General features: G+C 43.3%; 1 protein-coding gene across 2 annotated transcripts in view; it reads left to right on the forward strand.

Annotated features, from left to right (window-relative positions):
- The window catches only part of CEP85 (centrosomal protein 85), a 62,005-nt gene that overhangs the window by 1,533 nt on the left and 38,928 nt on the right, over positions 1-21,544 (forward strand). The window contains exons 2-7 of one of the 2 annotated variants that reach the window (XM_073616139.1): positions 1,253-1,303; positions 1,385-1,519; positions 10,127-10,617; positions 13,233-13,357; positions 20,440-20,557; positions 20,646-20,831. In XM_073616139.1, the coding sequence (XP_073472240.1) occupies positions 1,267-1,303; positions 1,385-1,519; positions 10,127-10,617; positions 13,233-13,357; positions 20,440-20,557; positions 20,646-20,831 (1,092 nt within the window). In that variant the 5' untranslated portion in view covers positions 1,253-1,266. The remainder of the gene's footprint in view (positions 1-1,252; positions 1,304-1,384; positions 1,520-10,126; positions 10,618-13,232; positions 13,358-20,439; positions 20,558-20,645; positions 20,832-21,544) is intronic. The other variant, XM_073616141.1, reaches the window with a different exon arrangement.

Genomic DNA, 21,544 nt, shown 5'->3' on the forward strand with positions numbered 1-21,544 from the left:
CGTGGTTTGGGCATGTTCTGTCTGTGTTGCAGGGTGGGTTTGGTGTGTTGAACAGGCCGGTTTTGCCTGTGTGTAAGGGCGAGTTGCAACACGCACAAAACCCACCCTTCAACACACCCGACCAGGCACAGCGAGGCTCAATCTGACAACTACGTTCCCCCGCTGTTTGCATAGTGTCAGATAATGCCTCTGACAATCTGCGCATGCGCTGTGTTGACGTCACACCAGCTGATCAACATCAGCTGGCGTGACGTTTGATAGTGCGCATGCGCAGATCCATCAGAGGTGTTTTTCGACGGGAGGCATGTTTACTGTTAACAGAGCCCTAAATGTCAGTACAAAAAAATGAACTGACAGGGGTTCCAACCCTTATTTACTTTATCATAAATTTTAAGAAAACAAGATTCATTTGAACATATACAAGTTCATTTAACCACCTCAATCCTGGGCATTTTCACCCCCTTCCTGCCCAGGCCAATTTTCAGCTTTCAGCGCTGTCACACTTTGAATGACAAATGCGCGGTCATACAACACTGTATCCAAATTAGATTTTGATCATTTTTTTTCCACACAAATAGAGCTTTCTTTTGGTAGTAATTAATCGCCACTTTTTAAAAAATGTTTTACTAAAAAGAAAAAAGACCGAACATTTTGAAAAATAAGTTTTTCTTAGTTTCTGTCAGAAAATTATGTAAATAAATAATTTTTCACTGATGAGGTGGCACTGAAATGCAGCACAGATTGGCATCACTGTTGGGGCTCCACAGATAATCAGGGCACTGATAATCAGTACCTTGATTACCTGTACAGGTCTCCCCTCTGAGGAGATGCTGCTGATTGGCTCTCCCCGCAAGGAGAGCCAATTACCAACATTTCTGTGTTTATATGTGATCGGCTGTGATTGGACACAGCTGATCACATGGGTAAAGAACTGTGTCATTGGCTCTTTGCCGAGATCAGGGTTGTGCCGTGTCCCAGGGACACAGCGCCCCCCGCGGGTGCTCAAGAGCGGTGTGACTGGGGCGACGTCGACGTACGAGAGGTGGGAGGCGGTTAAGACATGTTCATCTAAGACTACCCTGCCCACAGGGGGACAACAATGCTGTGTGATTTCACCTGCAGAATGAAGAACGTTGTCACCCTATGACTGGAAATGGACAAATGTTTGCCTGGGGTTCATCGTTAAAAATACTGATTGCAAAAGATGTTCACACGTAATCTAATGGAGTTCCATACTGTTTTTTTTTTCCAGTTGGATGAAACACTATGGAAACTGTAGGATTCCAGCCCTCGAGCAGGATGGGTAAGCTGAACCTGCGATGTGTTTACAGAGGACTCTCATTGGTAACTTTCTGGGTTTTTCACTGTATGCCTTCTGTTACAGCAACAGCAGTACATCCAGTTGGCAGTTCTTGCACAGACTGGCAGACTCCTCAGATATCAGGAAAAGCTATAAGTCGGATGGCATTTCCTCATGGGATCAGAAAAGGGGCAATTCCTGGCAATGAAAATGTAGAGGGTGAGTTGCTTATTGCTGTCAGATCCAGTGATGATCAGGCATATGCCTTACCTGCTTTTCCCAAGTCTGACCCTTGAGCTGGAGTCTCCGGGGGTCCGAGGTCAACTGAACTTACTTGCCCTGCTTGTCACTTCCCTGACCCCACACTCGGAATAATAGTCGATGATGACACACGAATCTTAAGCTGCCCATACACTGATCAAAGTTTGTCCGGTTCAGCAGGGACCAGATGAAATTCTACCAGCATGTGGATGGCTGCTGCCTAAATGGGGGGGAAAAAAAAAGTGTATTGCCAGCTTTACAGGCTAGGAACTGTAGGGTGACATCTGCAATAGCACCTCCGTATTTCTGTCCTGATATTATCATAACTGTTCAAGCTCTCCTGGCAAATACAATACATAATAGGGAATATTCTATCTGCCAAAGGATTTGTATGTCTGTCCATTCAGTTTGGAGATTTACAAAGCTCTGCCACACCACATGGTCGTGTCTGTCGGGGACCTTGGTTCTTGCACAGGTTCTCCCTCTGCTGGTCGGAGCTCTGTTGTATGGGAACTGCAAAATGCAGATTCCAAGCCAAAACAAGGTATCTACTCTATCAATAGTATCAGCAACGGGAATACTGCACATCAAGATACAAAATAATTTTTTCCCTAAAATAGCCAGCAGGAACAAGTACTGTTCATACATATATATCTATATCTCTCAGTGTGCGGTATTCCTGTTGCTGGTACAATTGATTGCTTTGGTGGATATAAGTTAAGCCAGCGCCTGAGATGTGATTGTGGTGTGTGTGTTGCCTGGTCTCGCCTGGAGCAGTATGTGATTAAAGCGGAGGTCCACCCTAAAAAACATTTATGCATTAACATTTTCTTTGAAACAAATTTAAAAAACATAGAAAAAAAATGTTTTACTTACAAGAAACCCCTGTTGCTATGCAGTCTTCCTAATCTGCCTCTTCCTATTCCGCGGAGCTGTTCGGTTACTTCCTCCTCTTCAGCGAGCTGCCCCGTTGTCTTCTGGGACCTGTGTGTGTCCCAGAAGACGACAGGGCCATTTACAAAGCACTCGCCATTCACTCGCGCATGCACAGTAGGAAACGGGCAGTGAAGCCGCAAGGCTCCACTGCCTGTTTCCCTTAGTTAGGATGGCGGCGCCGTCACCTGATACAATGGACAGGTCGGCCTTGGGGGGCGACATCGCGGGCTCGCTGGACAGGTAAGTGCCCTTATTAAAAGTCAGCAGCTACAGTGTGTATACCTGTTCAACTGCTTGGTAACACAAATTGCTAATCAGCCAATCACATGGCAGCAACTCAATGCATTGAGGCATCTAGACGTGGTGAAGATGACTAGCCGAAGTTCAAACCGAGCATCAGAATGGGAAAGAAAGGGTATTTAACCACTTGCCGACCGGGCCATAGCCGAAAGACGGCAACAGCGCGGTCGGCTAGTTCTGGGTGGACGTCCATGGACGTCCTCCCAGAATACTGCTCTCGCGCGCCCCCTGGGGCGCGCACCCGAGAACTTCCGTGACCGCCGGGTCCGGAGGACCCGGCGCATCACGGATCACGGTAAACGGCCGCTGATCGCGGCCGTTTACCATGTGATCGCTCCGTCAAATGACGGAGCGATCACATGTCAACAGACCGGCGTCATCTCATGACGCCGGTTCCTTCCTCCCTTCTCTGTACCGATCGGTACAGTGCGAGGGGAGAGGGGGAGGGATCGGATGGCAGCACCGCTGTGGGCTGCATGTGTAGTGCCCACAGCGGTGCTCAGTGACAATTGCTGTCACATCCATCCATCCCTCAATGCTCAGCCATCCCTGCATAATACCCTACAATACTCTGCATAACACCCTGCAATACTCTGCATAACACCCCGCAATACTCTGCATAACACCCTGCAATACTCTGCATAATACCCTGCAATACTCTGCATAATACCCCGCAATACTCTGCATAATACCCCGCAATACTCTGCATAACACCCCGCAATACTCTGCATAATACCCTGCAATACTCTGCATAATACCCCGCAATACTCTGCATAATACCCCGCAATACTCTGCATAACACCCTGCAATACTCTGCATAATACCCCGCAATACTCTGCATAATACCCTGCAATACTCTGCATAATACCCCGCAATACTCTGCATAATACCCTGCAATACTCTGCATAATACCCTGCAATACTCTGCATAACACCCCGCAATACTCTGCATAATACCCTGCAATACTCTGCATAACACCCCGCAATACTCTGCATAATACCCTGCAATACTCTGCATAACACCCCGCAATACTCTGCATAACACCCTGCAATACTCTGCATAACACCCTGCAATACTCTGCACTATACCCTGCAATACTCTGCATAACACCCTGCAATACTCTGCACTATACCCTGCAATACTCTGCATAACACCCTGCAATACTCTGCATAACACCCTGCAATACTCTGCATAACACCCTGCAATACTCTGCACTATACCCTGCAATACTCTGCATAAAACCCTGCAATACTCTGCATAATACCCGGCACTACTCTGCATTATACCCGGCACTACTCTGCAATATACGCGGGCACTACTCTGCAATATACGCGGGCACTACTCTGCAATATACCCCGCAATACTCTGCAATATACCCCGCAATACTCTGCAATATACCCCGCAATACTCTGCAATATACCCCGCAATACTCTGCAATATACCCCGCAATACTCTGCAATAGCCCGCAATACTCCGCAATTTTTAACCAGTTCCCGCCCACAGTCATATGACGTCCCTGACTTTGAGCGGGTATATCTGAATGATGGGTGCAGCTACAGGCATCATTCAGATATCAGCTTTTTCAGCCAGCAATTTCCTACACCATAGGAATGATCATAGCTGCTGTTCCACTGCTTGATCATTCTTATGGGAGGTGAGAGGGGACGCCCCCCCCTTCCCGCCACCCTCCGGTGCTTCTACCGACTCACCGCTACGATCGAAGCCAAGATCGTTTTTTTTTTATTATTATTTCAGGCTTCCCAGCCTAGAGGTGAGATGTGGGGTCTTATTGACCCCATATCTCACTGTAAAGAGGACCTGTCATGCCATATTCCTATTACAAGGATGTTTACATTCCTTGTAATAGAAATAAAAGTGATCAAAAAATTTTTGGGGGGGGAAAAAGTGTCAAACTAAAATAAATAAAGTAAAATAAACAATAAAAAAAAAAAAAAAAAAATTTAAAGCGCCCATGTCCGTGTGCTCGCATGCAGAAGCGAACACATACGTAAGTCCCGCCCACATATGAAAACGGTGTTCAAACCACACATGTGAGGTATCGCTGCGATCGGTAGAGCGAGAGCAATAATTTTGGCCCTAGACCTCCTCTGTAACTCAAAACATGTAACCAGGAAAAAATTTTAAAGTGTCACCTATGGAGATTTTTAAGTAGCGACGTTTGGCACCATTCCACGAGAGTGTGCAATTTTGAAGGGTGACATGTTGGGTATCTATTTACTCGGCGTAACTTCATCTTTCACATTATGCAAAAACATTGGGCTAACTTTACTGTTTTGTTTTTTTTTTAAAGCACAAAACTGTTTCTTACCCCAAAAAAACGCGTTCGAAAAATTGCTGCACAAATACCGTGCGAGATAAAAAGTTGCAACAACCGCCATTGTATTCTCTAGGGTCTTTGCTAAAAAAAATATATATATTGTTTTGGGGTTCTATGTAATTTTCTAGCAAATAAATTATGATTTTTACATGTAGGAGAGAAATGTCAGAATTGGCCTGGGCGCTCCAGAACGCCTGGAGGTGCTCCCCTGCATGTTGGGCCTCTGTATGTGGCCACGCTGTGTAAAAGTCTCACATATGTGGTATCGCCATACTCGGGAGTAATAGCAGAATGTGTTTTGGGGTGTAATTTGTGGTATGCATATGCTGTGTGTGAGAAATAACCTTCTAATATGACAATTTTGTGAAAAGAAAAAAAAAATCTTGATTTTGCAAAGAATTGTGGGAAAAGATGACAATTTCAAAAAACCTCACCATGCATCTTTCTAAATACCTTGGAATGTCTTCTTTCCAAAAAGGGGTCATTTGAGGGGTATTTGTACTTTTCTGGCATGTTAGGGTCTCAAGAAATGAGATAGGCCGTCAGTACTTCAGGTGTGATCAATTTTCAGATATTGGCACCGTAGCTTTTGGACTCTCTAACATTCACAAAGACCAAATAATATACACCAAGTTGTACTTATTTTTACCAAAGATATGTAGCGGTATAAATTTTGGCCAAAATTTACGAAGAAAAATTACTAATTTGCTAAATTTTATAACAGAAACAAAGAAAAATTCATTTTTTTACCAAATTTTCAGTCTTTTTTCTTTTATAGCGCAAAAAATAAAAAACCCAACGGTGATTAAATACCACCAAAAGAAAGCTCTATTTGTGTGAAAAAAAGGATAAAAATTTAATATGGGTAAAGTGTTGTATGACTGAGTAATTGTCATTCAAATTGTGAGAGCACCGAAAGCTGAAAATTGGTCTGGTTAGGAAGGGGGTTTAAGTGCCCAGTGGTCAAGTGGTTAAGTGACTTTGAGAGTGGCATGATTGCTGGTACAGGCTGGTCTGAGTATTTCAAAAACTGCTGATCCACTGGGATTTTCATGCACAACCATCTCTAGGGTTTAGAGAGTGGTCCAAAAAGAAAAGAAAATATCCAGTGAGCGGCAGTTGTGTGGACGAAAATGCCTTGTTTATGTCAGAGGAGAATGGGCAGACTGGTTTGAGATGATAGGCAACGGTAACTCAAATAACCATCTCTGAACGCACAACCTATCGAACCAGATGGGCTACAGCAGCAGAAGACCACACCGGGTGCCACTCCTGTCCACTGAGAACAGGAAATTGAGGCTATAATTCGCACAGGCTCACCAAAATTGGGTGTTCAAGTGTATTAGTGTCATATAACATTGAAACTGGACCTATCCAAATATTAAAGCTGTCCTTTTAAAGTGGTTGTAAACCCTTTTTGGTGACTTTTACCTATAGATGAGCCTAGAATAAGGCTTACCTATAGGTAGTGAAAATATCTCCTAAACGTGTGACGTTTAGGAGATATTTCACTTGTAATGCGCCGATGATGTAATCGGCGCAGGTGCTGTGAAGAAACAGACCTCCGTGCTGCTTCTTCCCGCAGCGTGTGCCGTTACTGATGGCTCCCGCGCGCATGCGCGGGAGTGACGTAACGCAGCTCCAGCCAGTCACAGAGCCGGAGTCCGCGGCCCCCGGAAGGAAGAGGGGCGAAGATGGACGCAGCCTGCTCAGGGGACAGCGATGGATTTGTTTGCAGGTAAGTGTCACATAATGGGCTAGTATGTGATGCATAGTGCCCATTATGCTTTTAATTTTGCGGGGAGCAAAAGAGGAGGTAAACCCATCAGGGTTTACTTCCTCTTTAATTATGAGCTAAAACTTAAAACTTGGAGATGGATTAGAACACCTGTCAGCTTTTACTGCTGTCTGTACCCCTGAAGATTCACTCTCTCTATTTGTCATGCTTACCATTATCCTCAAAAGTGAACATAAAAGAAAATCCCAGATTTTGGGTTGACATCAGAACACTAATAGAGGGTAAATCTAGTTCAGGAGACCCTGGTGACACACTTGAGATTCCCTCATTTTGGAGGGCTTTCCTCTCACTTCCTGTTTTGGCTAGGGGACAGGAAGTGAAGCAAAATCTCTGCAATAGGACACAGGTGGCAAAAAAAAAAAAAAAAAAAGTCATGGCTGTTATTACCTGAAACTTTATTAGCCATTCATGGTCCCCTGGAACAGCAGCATTCAGTATGAGAGAGGGAGGAACAGCAGGGACAAGTAATCAGGACTCCATTGCTTTCCATAGAGCTTGAAATCTAACATGCTCAGGACAGAAGCGAGACCACATCAATGTGCTGTTCTTTCTTCATTTCCCAGTAACGCTATTGAAAAGGCTGATAAACGAAGCAGAAACGACCCCCTTCCCCAAAAATGCAGGGATCAACTTTTGTTGAGTTTCTTTTTAAGAAGAAAATGAACAACTACAGGGCTGTGTGATAGAAAACCCTTCTATATCTATTCAGGCAGTTGACCAAGAAACGGCTTTCAGAATTCAGTTACAAAGTGTTTTACACTCTCCTGGAAAGCTCTTTAACCACTTCAGCTCCAGAAAGTTTACCCCTCTTCATGACCAGGCCATTTTTTGCGATACAGCACTGCCTTATTTTAACTGAGAAATGCACGGTCATGTGACGCTGTATTCAAATTAAATTTATTTCATATTTTCCCACAAATAGAGCTTTTTGTTGGTGGTATTTGAGCTCTGCTGCTGTTTTTTAGTTTTTGCGCTTTAACCGCTTGCCAACCAGCCGCCGTCATTATACCGCGGCAGGTCGGCATGATCCCGCGAATCGCTGTAGCTATACTTGGGCCGGAATAGCAGGCGCATGCTCGCTGCTGCACTGCGGGGGCGCCGATGCTCGTGGCCGACGGTCGCTATAACCGCCGGCCACGAGAGGCAGAACAGGGACGTGTGTGTAAACACACAAATTCCTGTTCTGTGAGGAATGACAGATCGTGAGTTCCTAATGGCTAGGAACCACGATTTGCCATCCCCTCTAGTCAGTCGTCCGCCCCCCCCCCCCCCCCTTCAGTTAGACACACACACACAGGGAACACAGTTAACCCCTTGGTCACCCCCTAGTATTAACCCGTTCCCTGCCAGTGTGATTTTTACAGTAATCATTAAATCATTTTCATAGCACTGATCACTGTATAAATGCCAATGGTCCCAAAAATGCTATAAATCTATCCCCTATTTTGTACACGCTATAACTTTAGCGCAAACCAATCCTTATATGTTGTGATTTTTACCAAAAATATGTAGAATACATATCGGCCTAAACTTAGAAAAAAATTAGCGTTTTTTTTTTTTTTTTTTTTAATGGGGATAATTATTAGTACAAAATATTGTGTTGTGTGTGTTTATTTATTTTTCAGAATTGTTGCTCTTCTTCTTTTTTTGTTTATAGCGCAAAAACTAAAAACGCAGAGCCGATCAAATACCACCAAAAGAAAGCTCTATTTGTGGGAAAAAAAGGACATCAATTTTGTTTGGGTGCAGCGTCGCACGACTGCGCAGTTGTCAGTTAAAGCGATGCAGTGCCGAATCGCAAGAAATGGCCTGATCATTCAGCAGCCGAATCTTCCGTGGCTGAAGGGGTTAAACCAGGGATCTCCAAGCTATGGCCCTCCAGCTGTTCTGGAACTACACGTCCCATAATGCATTGTAAAACTCTGACATTCACAGACATGACTAGGCATGATGGGAATTGTAGTTCCTGAACAACTGGAGGGCCATAGTTTGAAGACCCCTGGGTTAAACAAAGACTGACAATATTTTTTACTTTCTGCTATAAAACATATCCAGTAAAAAATCACATTTCTTTAAAAATTTAGGCCAATATGTATTCTGCTACATATTTTTGGTTAAAAAAAAATATCCCAGCAAGTGTTTGATTTGCGCAAAAGTTATCGCATCTACAAACAATGTGATATTTTATGGAATTATTTATTTTTTATTATTTTTTTTTTTTACTAGTAATGGCTTTGATCAGTGACTTATAGTGGGACTATGATATTGCGGCAGACAAATCGGACACTAAATGACACTTTTTGGGAACCAGCGACACTAATACAGTGATCAGTGCTAAAAATATGCACTGTACTAATGACACTGGCTGGGAAGGAGTTGACATCAGGGGTGATCAAAGGGTTAAATGTGTGCCTAAAATGTGCTTGTACTATGGGAAGGCAGAGATCTGTGTTCCTGCTTTGCAGGGCTATCAAAGACCACAGTCGCAGCTCAACACCTGCTGTGCAGCCATGCCTGTGTGTCCTCTCCTGGCTCCTCTGCCCGCCTGGCCAACAATGTCATCCTATCAGCAGGGCAGGAGGAGCTGCAGTTCGGAATGGAGAGCTCCTCCTGCCCTGCTGATAGGGTAACCTCGACTGGGCTGGCGGGAGCAGGGGAGGCAGAGATTGATGTTAGAGAGGAAAGGAGAGGAGGGGCAGACTGCAGGGGCACTGTAATGTAAAGGAGCTGTAATCTAAAAGGGCACAGTTACAGTGCCCCTTTACAGTGCAGGCCCCTTTACATTACAGTGCCCCCTTTTTTTTTACAGAGCAGTCCCCGTTACATTAATGTAAAGGGGCACTGTAATGTAAAAGGGGGCTGTGATGTGAAGGGAAACACTGGAGGACACTGTGGGACTGCTTTAAAGGCGGAACTGTGGACACTGATATAAAGGGAGGTTGTGGTGTGAAGGGGGCTGAAGACAGACTTTATACATTTCCCATTCCCCTGGTCCCTAGGGAAATTGGCTGCCATGAAACCGGTACCTGGAGCGAAAAAAGTTGGGGACTGCTGGTGTATATTATGAAAGTACGTGTTTTTGTCTTTTTTTTTTTTGCTATAATTCTCTTTTAACATTCCAGATTACCCTATATTCTGCATATTCAACTTTCTGTGCTATAATACACTGAGTCATTTATTTTCTTCTTTTCAGAATTCTGCAATGCCAGTACCACCTTCCAACCAATAAAAAGCCAGGTTACCATCCCCACAGCTCATGTTGTGCCTTCTACATTGGCAGCATCCTCCAGTAATACACATATGCAGGACAGAGCCCCGCTTTCCGCAGAAGCTGCTTTCCCAACACTACCTACGTTAGACCCTACCACAGCAGATGACACTAGAAGGTTTGAAATGCCTAATATTGAACCTACGCTGAACCAGTCAGGTCTATTAAACACCTTCTACAGTGATATGAAAAGTGAAATCCCTTCTGTAGCTCCTAGCACAATGGTCACGCATTACAAAGCTCTACCCGAGACCGGAGGAGTTGAACGCACTAGCAGAGCTGGGTTCTCAGGGGCCACACATCAAGGATGGGGGGTAGATTCATTCAAGCAGCATCCTGTGAGTGAATACAGTGCTTGGAGACAGCAACAAAACCAATACTCAGAGAATCTAAGAATGAACATGGAAAAACTACAGGTAACTAGCTTTTTTTTTTTTTCTTTTTCACGGATTGATATAACATGTCTGCTGTTTAGAGTGGCTGTAAACCCCATTCATGAAATTTGAGCTGGGCACATATACAGTCAGGTCCATAAATATTGGGACATCGACACAATTCTAATCTTTTTGGCTGTATACACCACCACAATGGGTTTGAAATGAAACGAACAAGATGTGCTTTAACTGCAGACTTTCAGCTTTAATTTGAGGGTATTTACATCCAAATCAGGTGAACGGTGTAGGAATTACAACAGTTTGTATATGTGGCTCCCACTTTTTAAGGGACCAAAAGTAATGGGACAATTGGCTGCTCAGCTGTTCCATGGCCAGGTGTGTGTTATTCCCTCATTATCACATTTACAAGGAGCAGATAAAAGGTCCAGAGTTTTTCACGTGTGCTATTTGCATTTGGAATATGTTGCAGTCAACTCTCAATATGAGATCCAAAGAGATGTCACTATCAGTGAAGCAAGCCATCATTAGGCTGAAAAAACAAAACAAACCCATCAGCGAGATAGCAAAACATTAGGTGTGGCCAAATCAACTGTTTGGAACATCCTTAAAAAGAAAGAATGCACCGGTGAGCTCAGCAACACCAAAAGACACGGAAAACCACGGAAAACAACTGTGGTGGATGACTGAAGAATTCTTTCCCTGGTGAAGAAAACACCCTTCACAACAGTTGGCCAGATCAAGAACACTCTCCAGGAGGTAGGTGTATGTGTGTCAAAGTCAACAATCAAGAGAAGACTTCACCAGAGTGAATACAGAGGGTTCACCACAAGATGTAAACCATTGGTGAGCCTCAAAAACAGGAAGGCCAGATTAGAGTTTGCCAAACAACATCTAAAAAAAGCTTTCACGGTTCTGGAACAACATCCTATGGACAGATGAGACCAAGATCAACTTGTACCAGAGTGATGGGAAGAGAAGAGTATGGAGAAGGAAAGGAACTGCTCATGATCCAAAGCATACCACCTTATCAGTGAAGCATGGTGGTGGTAGTGTCATGGCGTGGACATGTATGGCTGCCAGTGCAACTGGTTCTCTTGTATTTACTGATGATGTGACTGCTGACAAAAGCAGCAGGATGAATTCTGAAGTGTTTCAGGCAATATTATCTGCTCATATTTAGCAAAATGTTTCAGAACTCATTGGACGGCGCTTCACAGTGCAGATGGACAATGACCCGACGCATACTGCAAAAGCAACCAAAGAGTTTAAGGGAAAGAAGTGGAATGTTATGAAATGGCCAAGTCAATCACCTGACCTGAATCCGATTGAGCATGCATTTTACTTGCTGAAGACAAAACTGAAGGGAAAATGCCCCAAAAACAAGCAGGAACTGAAGACAGTTGCAGTAGAGGCCTGGCAGAGCATCACCAAGGATGTAACCCAGAGTCTGGTGATGTCTATGCGTTCCAGACTTCAGGCTGTAATTGACTGCAAAGGATTTGCAACCAAGTATTAAAAAGTGAAAGTTTGATGGATGATTGTTAATCTGTCCCATTACTTTTGGGCCCTTAAAAAGTGGGAGGCATATATACAAACTGTTGTAATTCCTACACTGTTCACCTGATTTGGATGTAAATACCCTCAAATTAAACCCGAAAGTCTGCAGTTAAAGCACATCTTGTTTGTTTCATTTTTGTTTCATTTCAAATCCATTGTGGTGGTATATAGAGCCAAAAAGATTGGAATTGTGTCGGATGTCCCAATATTTATGGACCTGACTGTATCTTTCGCGTTTTCTTATCTCTCTTCAAAGCCCTGAGTTCCGTGGCTTTCTCCTGATTCGTTCCGCTGTTATCAGCTTGATAACTTCTGACAAGTTCTCTATCAACTGTGATAAAACCAGGCTGAAATTTGTGTCAGGGTGAGTGCTATAAATAGATTAGCATAGAGCTGGTCTATTCAAAGCAAAGCTCTGCATGGTTTCTTCCTTTTTCTGCCTATGTGGGGGGGGGGGGTAGGTGCCTTTCCTCCAATCTGCTGTCTCCGTGTATGGCAAGAATCCACATCCACAGGTGAATCAGGAAGAGAACCTTCTAAAAGAATGTGCACTTTCTAAACAGTGTATAAAGCTGAAGACCGCAGATGTACATGTAAAACTTATGTAGAGGGATTTGTTTAATCGGTGTATCATCTGAGGCTGTTCGCTTCACTGGGTATATGTGAGGGTTTACATCCACTTTAGGCTTAAGTGCTCCCATGCAGTGAAGCTGTCTCGAAATGCAAGGGTTAACTGCTAATTAAGTCTAGTGGGATGCAAAAAGCAGTTTTATTTACACAATCCTCCGTTCCAGTAGGCTCCCTCCAGACTTGAAAGGACAGTCTGCAGCATCTTCTTTCATGTTCTCCAGCCCTCGCAGGTCCTGTGACGTCATCAAGTCCAATGCAAAGGTGAAGGGAAGAGAACAACACCAGCTAGGAAATCAGAATCTGATACGTAAAACTGCATTTTGTGGTCCCCTAGGCCTAAAAGAAAGCGTTCATTCCTTGCAGCGTGGGGGCAGCCCCACTGCAAGGGAGCATTTCTTTCTTTCCCTGGAGATGATATAATTATAACATGAATAATTTTTTTATTTCAGATCATAAGAGATTACTCCACAAAGTTGATACATCCTGCAGCAATGCACCAGAATGCCAATGATTGGGAGAGAGTTATGCAGGCCAATGAAAGTAATTTGCTGGAAAAACAGATTATGTTGGAAAGGTGGGAAAGGATATTTTTAAGTTTCATATGTAAAAATTTAATACATTAGTGTTCTTATGTGTTGAATATGTCTAGAATCTAAAAAAAAGTGATGGATTAATTTTAATGCCGGGCCACCTTACAGCATATGCTCGCCCTCCCTTTGTTCTCCCACTGCTGCTTTGGGAGTAAATGGTAATACCCAGTAGTTCATGTAACTGGGTAATATGTAACTTGTTCCTTCTATTTGACAGTTGCTTGGGCCCAAGTGCTGTCACATGTGGGCAGGGAGAGTCCTTAGGGCTTGGGCTGCTTCTCATTACTCCCAACAGTGGGGTGGTGAAGGGAAGTTGTGGATGAACTGGGCTTTTTAAAGTTCTGTAAATCTGAAGTCTGTGTTTCCATTTTGAATAGAGTAGGAAAGAAGCCACTTAGATATAATTTCCTATCTTGTAGATAAGGGAGAGAATTTCTTTTTCCATTTTGAGGGAAATCCCCTTCTTAAACAGTTGTCAAGGGATTTTGATTTACCCATTATTTTCATTCCTGATGACACTATTGATCAGGACAGTTGGAGCAAATCTTCCTAATGGGGGACACAGAAGGCAATAAAAACCCAACAGTGGTTCTAACCCCTCAAGCCAAATCTAAACTTAAGTTTTACTTCCAGTCCTACGTCAAAGCCTACCTAAGTGGTTGTAAAGTCAGTGATCACAATTACTGCCAGCCTATCTGTTCTAACAAGCTATACTACACTGTTTTTTATTCTGCAGCTAAATAGCCCCCCCTCCCCCCCTTTTTTTTTTTTTTTTTTTTTTTCTTCCATCGCCCGCTGCTCTCCTTTCCCGATCTAAGGACTACAGTGGGAGGGGCTAAGATTCCTCTCTGACGTCAGCCAGGTGGTCACGTGACAGCACATAGACAATGTGTAATATGGTATTTAGCTGCAGAATTTAAAAAAAAACACATACACTGTGTAGTATATCTTGTTATAACAAGGGGCTGGCAATAATTGTGATCACTAACTTTACTGCTACACCAAATAGCGGCGGGAGGGGTGGATTTGGAGATTGGCTCACACACACAGCGGGGTGACAGAGGCATGTAAAATGACCACGATATCATGGATAAGCGGCCATAATTTCTGTGGTCAGCACACCAAGAGGGACACAGGAACAGGCAGGATCAACCAGCTATTTTACAGCATAGAAAGGGACAAATGACACTGCACAAGCACTATGCAGTTTAAAGTGATTTTAAAGTTCCTCTACTTCCTTCTCCTTCTCCCCTCCCTCCTATTGTGTGCCCCCACAGCAAGCAGCTTTCTATGGGGGCACCCATTCAAACATGACGCTGCCATTTGTCCCCACCCCCTCTCTTCCCCGATTGGCTTACTGACTTTAACAGCAGCGGGAGCCAATGGCGCTGCTGCTGTGTCTCAGCCAATCAGGAGGGAGAGTCCCTTCGGCTGAGGGGCTCAGTTAAGTATTAGGGGGTGCTGAGACGGCTGCTACACACAGGGTTTTTTTTTTTTTTTATATCTTAATGCACAGAATGCATTAAAGTGTTTTGGTTTTTTTGGTTAAAAAACAATTTTGAATTCTGTTCCCTTAAAGCATTTTATACAGCACAGTGCTTGTGCTGTCTCATTTGGCCCCCTGTAACACCTGAAATGCCTGGCTATACCCATCCCTCTGTGAACTGATCACGGTGTATCATGGCTGCTGAGCCCTGGCACCGTGGTCAGTTTACATGCCTCCGTCATCCGCAGCCCTGCTCTCTGCTCTCCTCTTCTGCTCCTCCTGTGTCCTCAACCCCTCCTCCCTTCTGGTATCATAACTTATTGTTGGTACTATATTCCCCTATTATAATAAATGCTGTGCCCCACTGTATGTGTTTTCTAAAAGATCCACCGATAAATACCTTATTTTACTGCGCCGCTCGACGATCACATGACTGGCCGTCTCTCTCCTCTCCTCCCAGCTGACGTCAAAATACAAACAGTGGGGCACAGCATTTATTATAACAGGGGATTATAGTAACAACTATAAGTGGGTTAACAACCACTTTAACTGGTTGCCGTCCAGCCGCTGTCGTTAAAAGGCGGCAGGTCGGCTCTCCCGCGCAAGTCGCTGTACGGCGGCTCGTGCGCTGTGCAAGCGTACCCACGGGTGGGGCGGACTATGTCCGCCGATGGCCCGCGATCGCTTATTACAGAGCCAAAATGGGGAAAACAAGGTGTAAACAAGGCGATTCCCCATTCTGACAGGTGACATGACAGGGATCTACTGTTCCCAGTGATCGAGAACAGTGATCTGTCATGTTCCAGTAAAACTATCCCCCCTACAATTAGAACACACCTAGGGAACACATTTAACCCCCTTGATCGTCCCCCTAGTGTTAACCCTTTCCCTGCCAGTAACCTTTACACAGTAATCAGTGGCTATAGGTACGTCGGTTCGCACAGCCGGGCTGCCCTGCTGTGGCATATGTGCGGTGGGTAGTCTGGAAGTAGTTAACATGCTTTAAAGGAACAGGATCCTTCTCTTTCTCCCCTGCCCCCCCCCTCCCCTTTTTTTTTTTTTTTTTTTTTTTTTTTGTTAAAACATCTATCAATAGCTTGTTTGGATGCTGGTTCAAAATATTTCCTAATATGTATGTAGCATCCACTTCAAATAGTATACAGGTCTGTATTCTGGCAGCGGTACTTCCAGTCATTCCTGGCGCTCAGCTGCTCAGGCATTCACAGGATGCCTTGTATTGTAAATAAATGCAAGACTTCCTCTGATTGGCTGAGGTGGAGAGGTGTGCGGGTGATGTTACGATCTGGTCCAAGCGAACCACCATGCTGGTCCTAACAAACCTAATGTTAAATGAAATCTAGAGTTAGGCCCTTCCACACATGCAGACTGTTTTGTTCTGTGTAAACAGACCACAGGTTAACTTTTAGTACTTTTTTGCATGCATTGCTTCTCCTCTCTTATATAATCTGCAATGCTGTAGACTAATGCTAATTTGTAATTACAATGTGCTAATGCAGTACAATGGCCTCCCACAAAAAACACTTTCTGCAGCACTTCATTATTTTAGTCACTGTATTTAGATTTCCCTCAGTCCCCCTGGAAAGCATCACAAATACATGATGATTCTGCCAGTGAGGTCCACCTAATGCAGCTTCCTGTGATGCAGTGACAATGCTGGTGCACTGTTTTGAATTCGGAGCAGTGTTGTCATCCTCTTGTAGGCTGTGACTGCTTGCACTACAGTGGGATGAAAGTTTGAGGCTTGTGCCTTACATAGTAAGTAGAACTGTGAGCTATTTAGGGCTGTTTTTTTGAGTTTTGATGCGTTTTCCCCTACTTTATGACAAGGTAATTCACATTATTTTTAATGGGACTCAGAAATGCATGTTCTTGCTCACTCTTTTTGCATGTTTTCATGCGTAAACGCACATTGCATATAGTACAACCCATTCCTATTTAAACAAAGCAGATTGCCATTCTGACGAGGGAAGGGATGGAGTTTGTGTCCCTGCATGGCAGGGAATAAATTCCATCTCTTCCCATAGTAAAAGCACCTCACACAGTTCACATAAACACTGGTTAGGCACACAGTTAACCCTTTGATTGCCCTGTTAACCCCTTCTCAGCCAGTGTCATTAGTACAATGACTGCATATTTTTAGCACTGATCACTGTATTAGTGTCACTGTTTCCCAAAAAGTGTAAGTGTCAAAATGTCCGCCGCAATATCACAGTCCTGCTATAAGTCGCTGATCGACGCCATTACTAGTAAAATAAATAAAAAGTTTAGTTTGTGGATGCTATAACTTTTGCGCAACCTATCGTTATATGCTTATGCTTATTGTTTTTGGTTTTTTTTTGTTTTTGTTTTTTTTGTTACTAAAAATATGTAGCAGAATACATATTGGTCAAAATATAAACAAATTTAGTTTTTTATTTTTTTCTTTCTCATTCAATTTCTTTATCCCCATATGTTTTATAGCAGGAAGCAAAAAAAAAAAATATTATTTTGTGGTGTGTTGTTGTTTGTTTTTTTTTTTTTTTTTTGTTTGTTTGTTTTGTTTTTTTGTTTTTTATTTGGTTTCCCAAAATTGTCAGTCTTTTTTTGTTTATACATGAAAAAATAAAAAAAAAACATAGTGGTGATCAAATATCCCAAAAGCTCTATTTGTGGTAACAAGGACATACATTTTATTTGAGTATAGCGCCGCACGGCTGCGCAATTGTCAGTTAAAGTAACGCGGTGCCGTATTGCAAAAAAAGGCCTGGTCATGAAAGGGGGTAAATCTTCCGGAGGTCAAGTGGTTGAAACAATAAATCAATTTTAACATAAGCAAACACTTAAAGTGGATGTAAACCCTCACATATACCCAGTGAAGTGAACAGCCTCAGATGTTACAGAGATGAAACGAATCTCCCTACAAGTTTTACATGCATATCTGCTGTCTTCACCTTTTATATACTGTTTAGAACGTGCACATCCTGTTAGAATTTTCTCTTCCTGATTCCCCTGTAGGAGGGGATTATTGCTAGACGCTGTGAGAAAGCTGATTGGAGGAAAGGCACACATGCAAAGGTTGCCTGTGAATAGTTTAGCTGTGTGCTAGTCTATTTATAGCAACCACCTCCAACACACAGTTCAGGCTCCCGTCTCGTAGAGCTTGTCAAGTTATCAGGCTGATAACGGAGGAAGGGAGCAGGAGAAGGCTATGGGACATGGTGCTTTGAAGAGAGATAACAAAACAATGCAGATATATGTGCCAAGCTCAAATTTTATGAATCTGGTTTACATCCCCTTTAACCACTTCAGCCCCGGAGGATTTTACCCCCTTCCTGACCAGAGCACTTTTTGCGATTTGGCACTGCGTCACTTTAACTGACAATTGTGCGGTCGTGCAATGCTGTACCCAAACAAAATTGACATCCTTTTTTCCCCACATATAGAGCTTTCTTTTGGTGATATTTGATCGCCTCTGCGTTTTTTATTTTTTGCGCTATAAACAAAAAAAGCGACAATTTTGAAAAAAACGCAATATTTTTGACTTTTTGCTATAATAGCCCCCGAAAATATATATATTAAAAAAATAGTTTTCCTCAGTTTAGGCCGATATGTATTCTTCTGCATATTTTTGGTTAAAAAAAAAAATCGCAATAAGCGTCTATTGATTGGTTTGTGCAAAATCTATAGTGTCTACAAAATAGGGGATAGTTTTATGGCATTTTTGGTAATGGCGGCGATCTGCGTTTTTTTTTTTTTTTTATCGGGACTGCGACATTATGGCGGACAGATCGAACACTTTTCACACTATTTTAAGACCATTGTCATTTATACAGGGATCAGTCTTATAAAAATGCATTGATTACTGTGTAAATGACACTGGCAGTGAAGGGGTTAACCACTAGGGGGCGGTGAAGGGGTTAAGTGTGTCCTAGGGAGTGGTTCTAACTGTGGGGGGTGGGGCTTCAACGCACAGGACAGTGATCACTGTTCTCGATGACAAAAAGCAGTGATCTCTGTCCTGTCACTAGGCAGAACGGGGAAATGCTTTGTTTACAAAAGCATCTCTCCGTTCTACCTCTCTGTGACACAATCACGGGCACCCATGGGACATCGAATCTGCGGGACCCACAGTCACGCGCTTCCGGCGGCGTGCTCGCGACACCGCTTCTTAAAGGGGACATTCCCGTACGCCCTTTTGCCTACCAGTGCCATTCTACTGACGTAAATCAGTGTGCGCTGGTCGGCAAGCAGTTAAACATCCCACAATGGTTCAGTAAAAAGGTCAAGTGGACACAATACTAATCGCATCTCCAAGAGAATTAGCAGACAGACAAACAATAGGCGACTCAATTAACAATAGGAATTCACACCTAGTAGGAACACAATGGGGAATTGTACAAAAAAGAACAGAAAGAAACCATAATAAACAGATTACACATAGCAGCAGGAGACCTCAGAATCAGGTTGTTTTCAGACGATTATAATCTTCTGCTTAGAGTCTGAGTCTAGGAGGGGTTTGAAGAAGTATTCTCTGGTGTGGGCGCAGGGGCCCCAATTCTGTATCCAGGTTCTCCAGTTCTCAGAGTCTGTGTGTTTCGAGGAGACAAGGACTTGAATCTGAAGTAAAACTGCTCCAAAGACGTCCCGGGCACACACCTCCCAAAGAATGGAGCCCCCTCATACACCATAATCAGTAGGCTAGTCTGCAGTCCCTTCCAAAAGCCCCTCTCCTGGTTGGGTCTGTCACAGGTGCATTTTTGTTTCGTTCAGGTGTGTGCAGAAAAAATGCAGCATGTTTTATTTATATATATATATATATATATATATATATATATATATATATATATATATATATATATATATATATATATATATAATTTTTTTTTTTTTTTTTTTTTTTGCACTGATGTGAACTATGCCAATTGGAATCCATATAACCTACTGGCCATGCATTTTTGTTGCAGAAAAAAGGCACTGGCCTGCATCTGGTGTATAGTGGCCCTTAGACAGTTACCTAAGGTTTTAAATGTTCTTTAATGCAATTCCAGAAACCACTTTGTCAGTCAACATAGTGGTTCCATATGCTGACAGGTCAACCATGGCAACCAGCTACTTTTTAAAAAGGAAAGAATAGTAACTGATTTTAAAAATGTAATAAAGAGGAATCACAGGCAGGAAATTCTGTAAAGATGAATTGATACATATGTGGATTGGTGTTCACAGGCATTTGCTCTGTGCTTGAGCCCCACTAGCATTCCATTGATCCAGAAACAGCTTGAGCAGGGCAGTGTTATTGTTGCTACTAAAGAAGTTAGTGTAAAGCTGATTATATCCCTAAGCACAAGTGCATTGTAGGTGATGGGTGTGCTATATGTAGTGACTTGTATTTGCTCTGTACCAACCATTGGTGTCGCTCCACATGATGTATGTTGGTCACAAAAGAATTCTACTGAGCCTAGGCAAATATGTTGCACGTTCTTTTGGTTTAATGCCCATTTACAACCACCCTCAGATATTCTTAAGTTTTATTCATCAGTCCAATGGGACTGACAATTAAGTCTGTTCCATTCCTGATTACAGGCAGAGGCAGCATATCGCTCAGCTTGAACAGAGAGTAAGAGAGAGTGAGATGAAAACACACAGCGCGCTTTTAAGCCAAACCAGTTCCTACAATGATATGTACCTGATCAGGTTGCAGGTAAGTACTTTTAGAGCAGACACTCCCTCTCCCGTTTTTATTTTCTTTGTATGAGCCAGCAGACTCAAGTTTCCTGCTTTTATTTTAGGACCTTCAGCGGGAAGTTACTTTCTTGAGAGCCCAATTTGCAGAGAAGACCGAGTCTTCTAGCCGTGAGAAGGCAGAGTTGGAGAAGAAATTGTGTGCTGTGGAGACAGAAAATAAAGATATGAGAGAGGCTATCAAGGAGGCAGCCCTAAAGCATTCTGATGAATTGAAAAGACAAGAGGAGCGAGTAAGTCTATTGTAGGGTTTGAAGGGCTCACAATTCACATTCAATCCTGCCCAGTTAAATATGCTGTCCGGTTTAAACAGGGAGTGTCCCACCCCAACGAGCCCAGCTCTCTGAACAGATTCATTTACCATAAATATTCACTTGCCGACCGCGCACTGTAGCTTTACTGCTACAGTGCAGGCCGGTTGCGCAAGAACCTGTGTGTGTATTGCGCAGCAATTTTTCAAACGCTTTTTTTTTTTTTTTTTTTTTTTTTTTTTTTTTTTTAAACACTAAAGTTAGCCCGTTTTTTGTATGTGAACAATAATGTTAGGCCGAGTAAATAGATACCTAACATGTCACGTTTTGAAATTGCACATACTCGTGGAAGTTTTTTTTAAATAACATGTCATACTTGCCTCCACTGTGCAGTTTTGCACAAAGTGGCCCCGAACCTCCTCTTCTAGGGTCCATCAGCGGTGCTGGTGGCTCCTCTCCGCATTGAGTGTCCACTTTAGAGAAGCGCTCTCCTAAGGTGGACATCCATGCGGGCGCACTCCCGAGTCCTGCATCTGTGTCCATTCACACAGAATGCAGGACAGCGTCCTGCCCCCAACCCCCCCCCCCCCCCGTGCAGCGTCATTGGATTTGATTGATAGCAGCAGGAGCCAATGGCTGCGCTGCTATCAATCTATCCAATCAGGACACGAGAAGCCAACTAGAGCTGGTGTGCT

This window comes from Aquarana catesbeiana, linkage group LG02 (genome assembly GCF_042186555.1).
Source record: "Aquarana catesbeiana isolate 2022-GZ linkage group LG02, ASM4218655v1, whole genome shotgun sequence".
Classification (NCBI taxonomy): domain Eukaryota; kingdom Metazoa; phylum Chordata; class Amphibia; order Anura; family Ranidae; genus Aquarana; species Aquarana catesbeiana.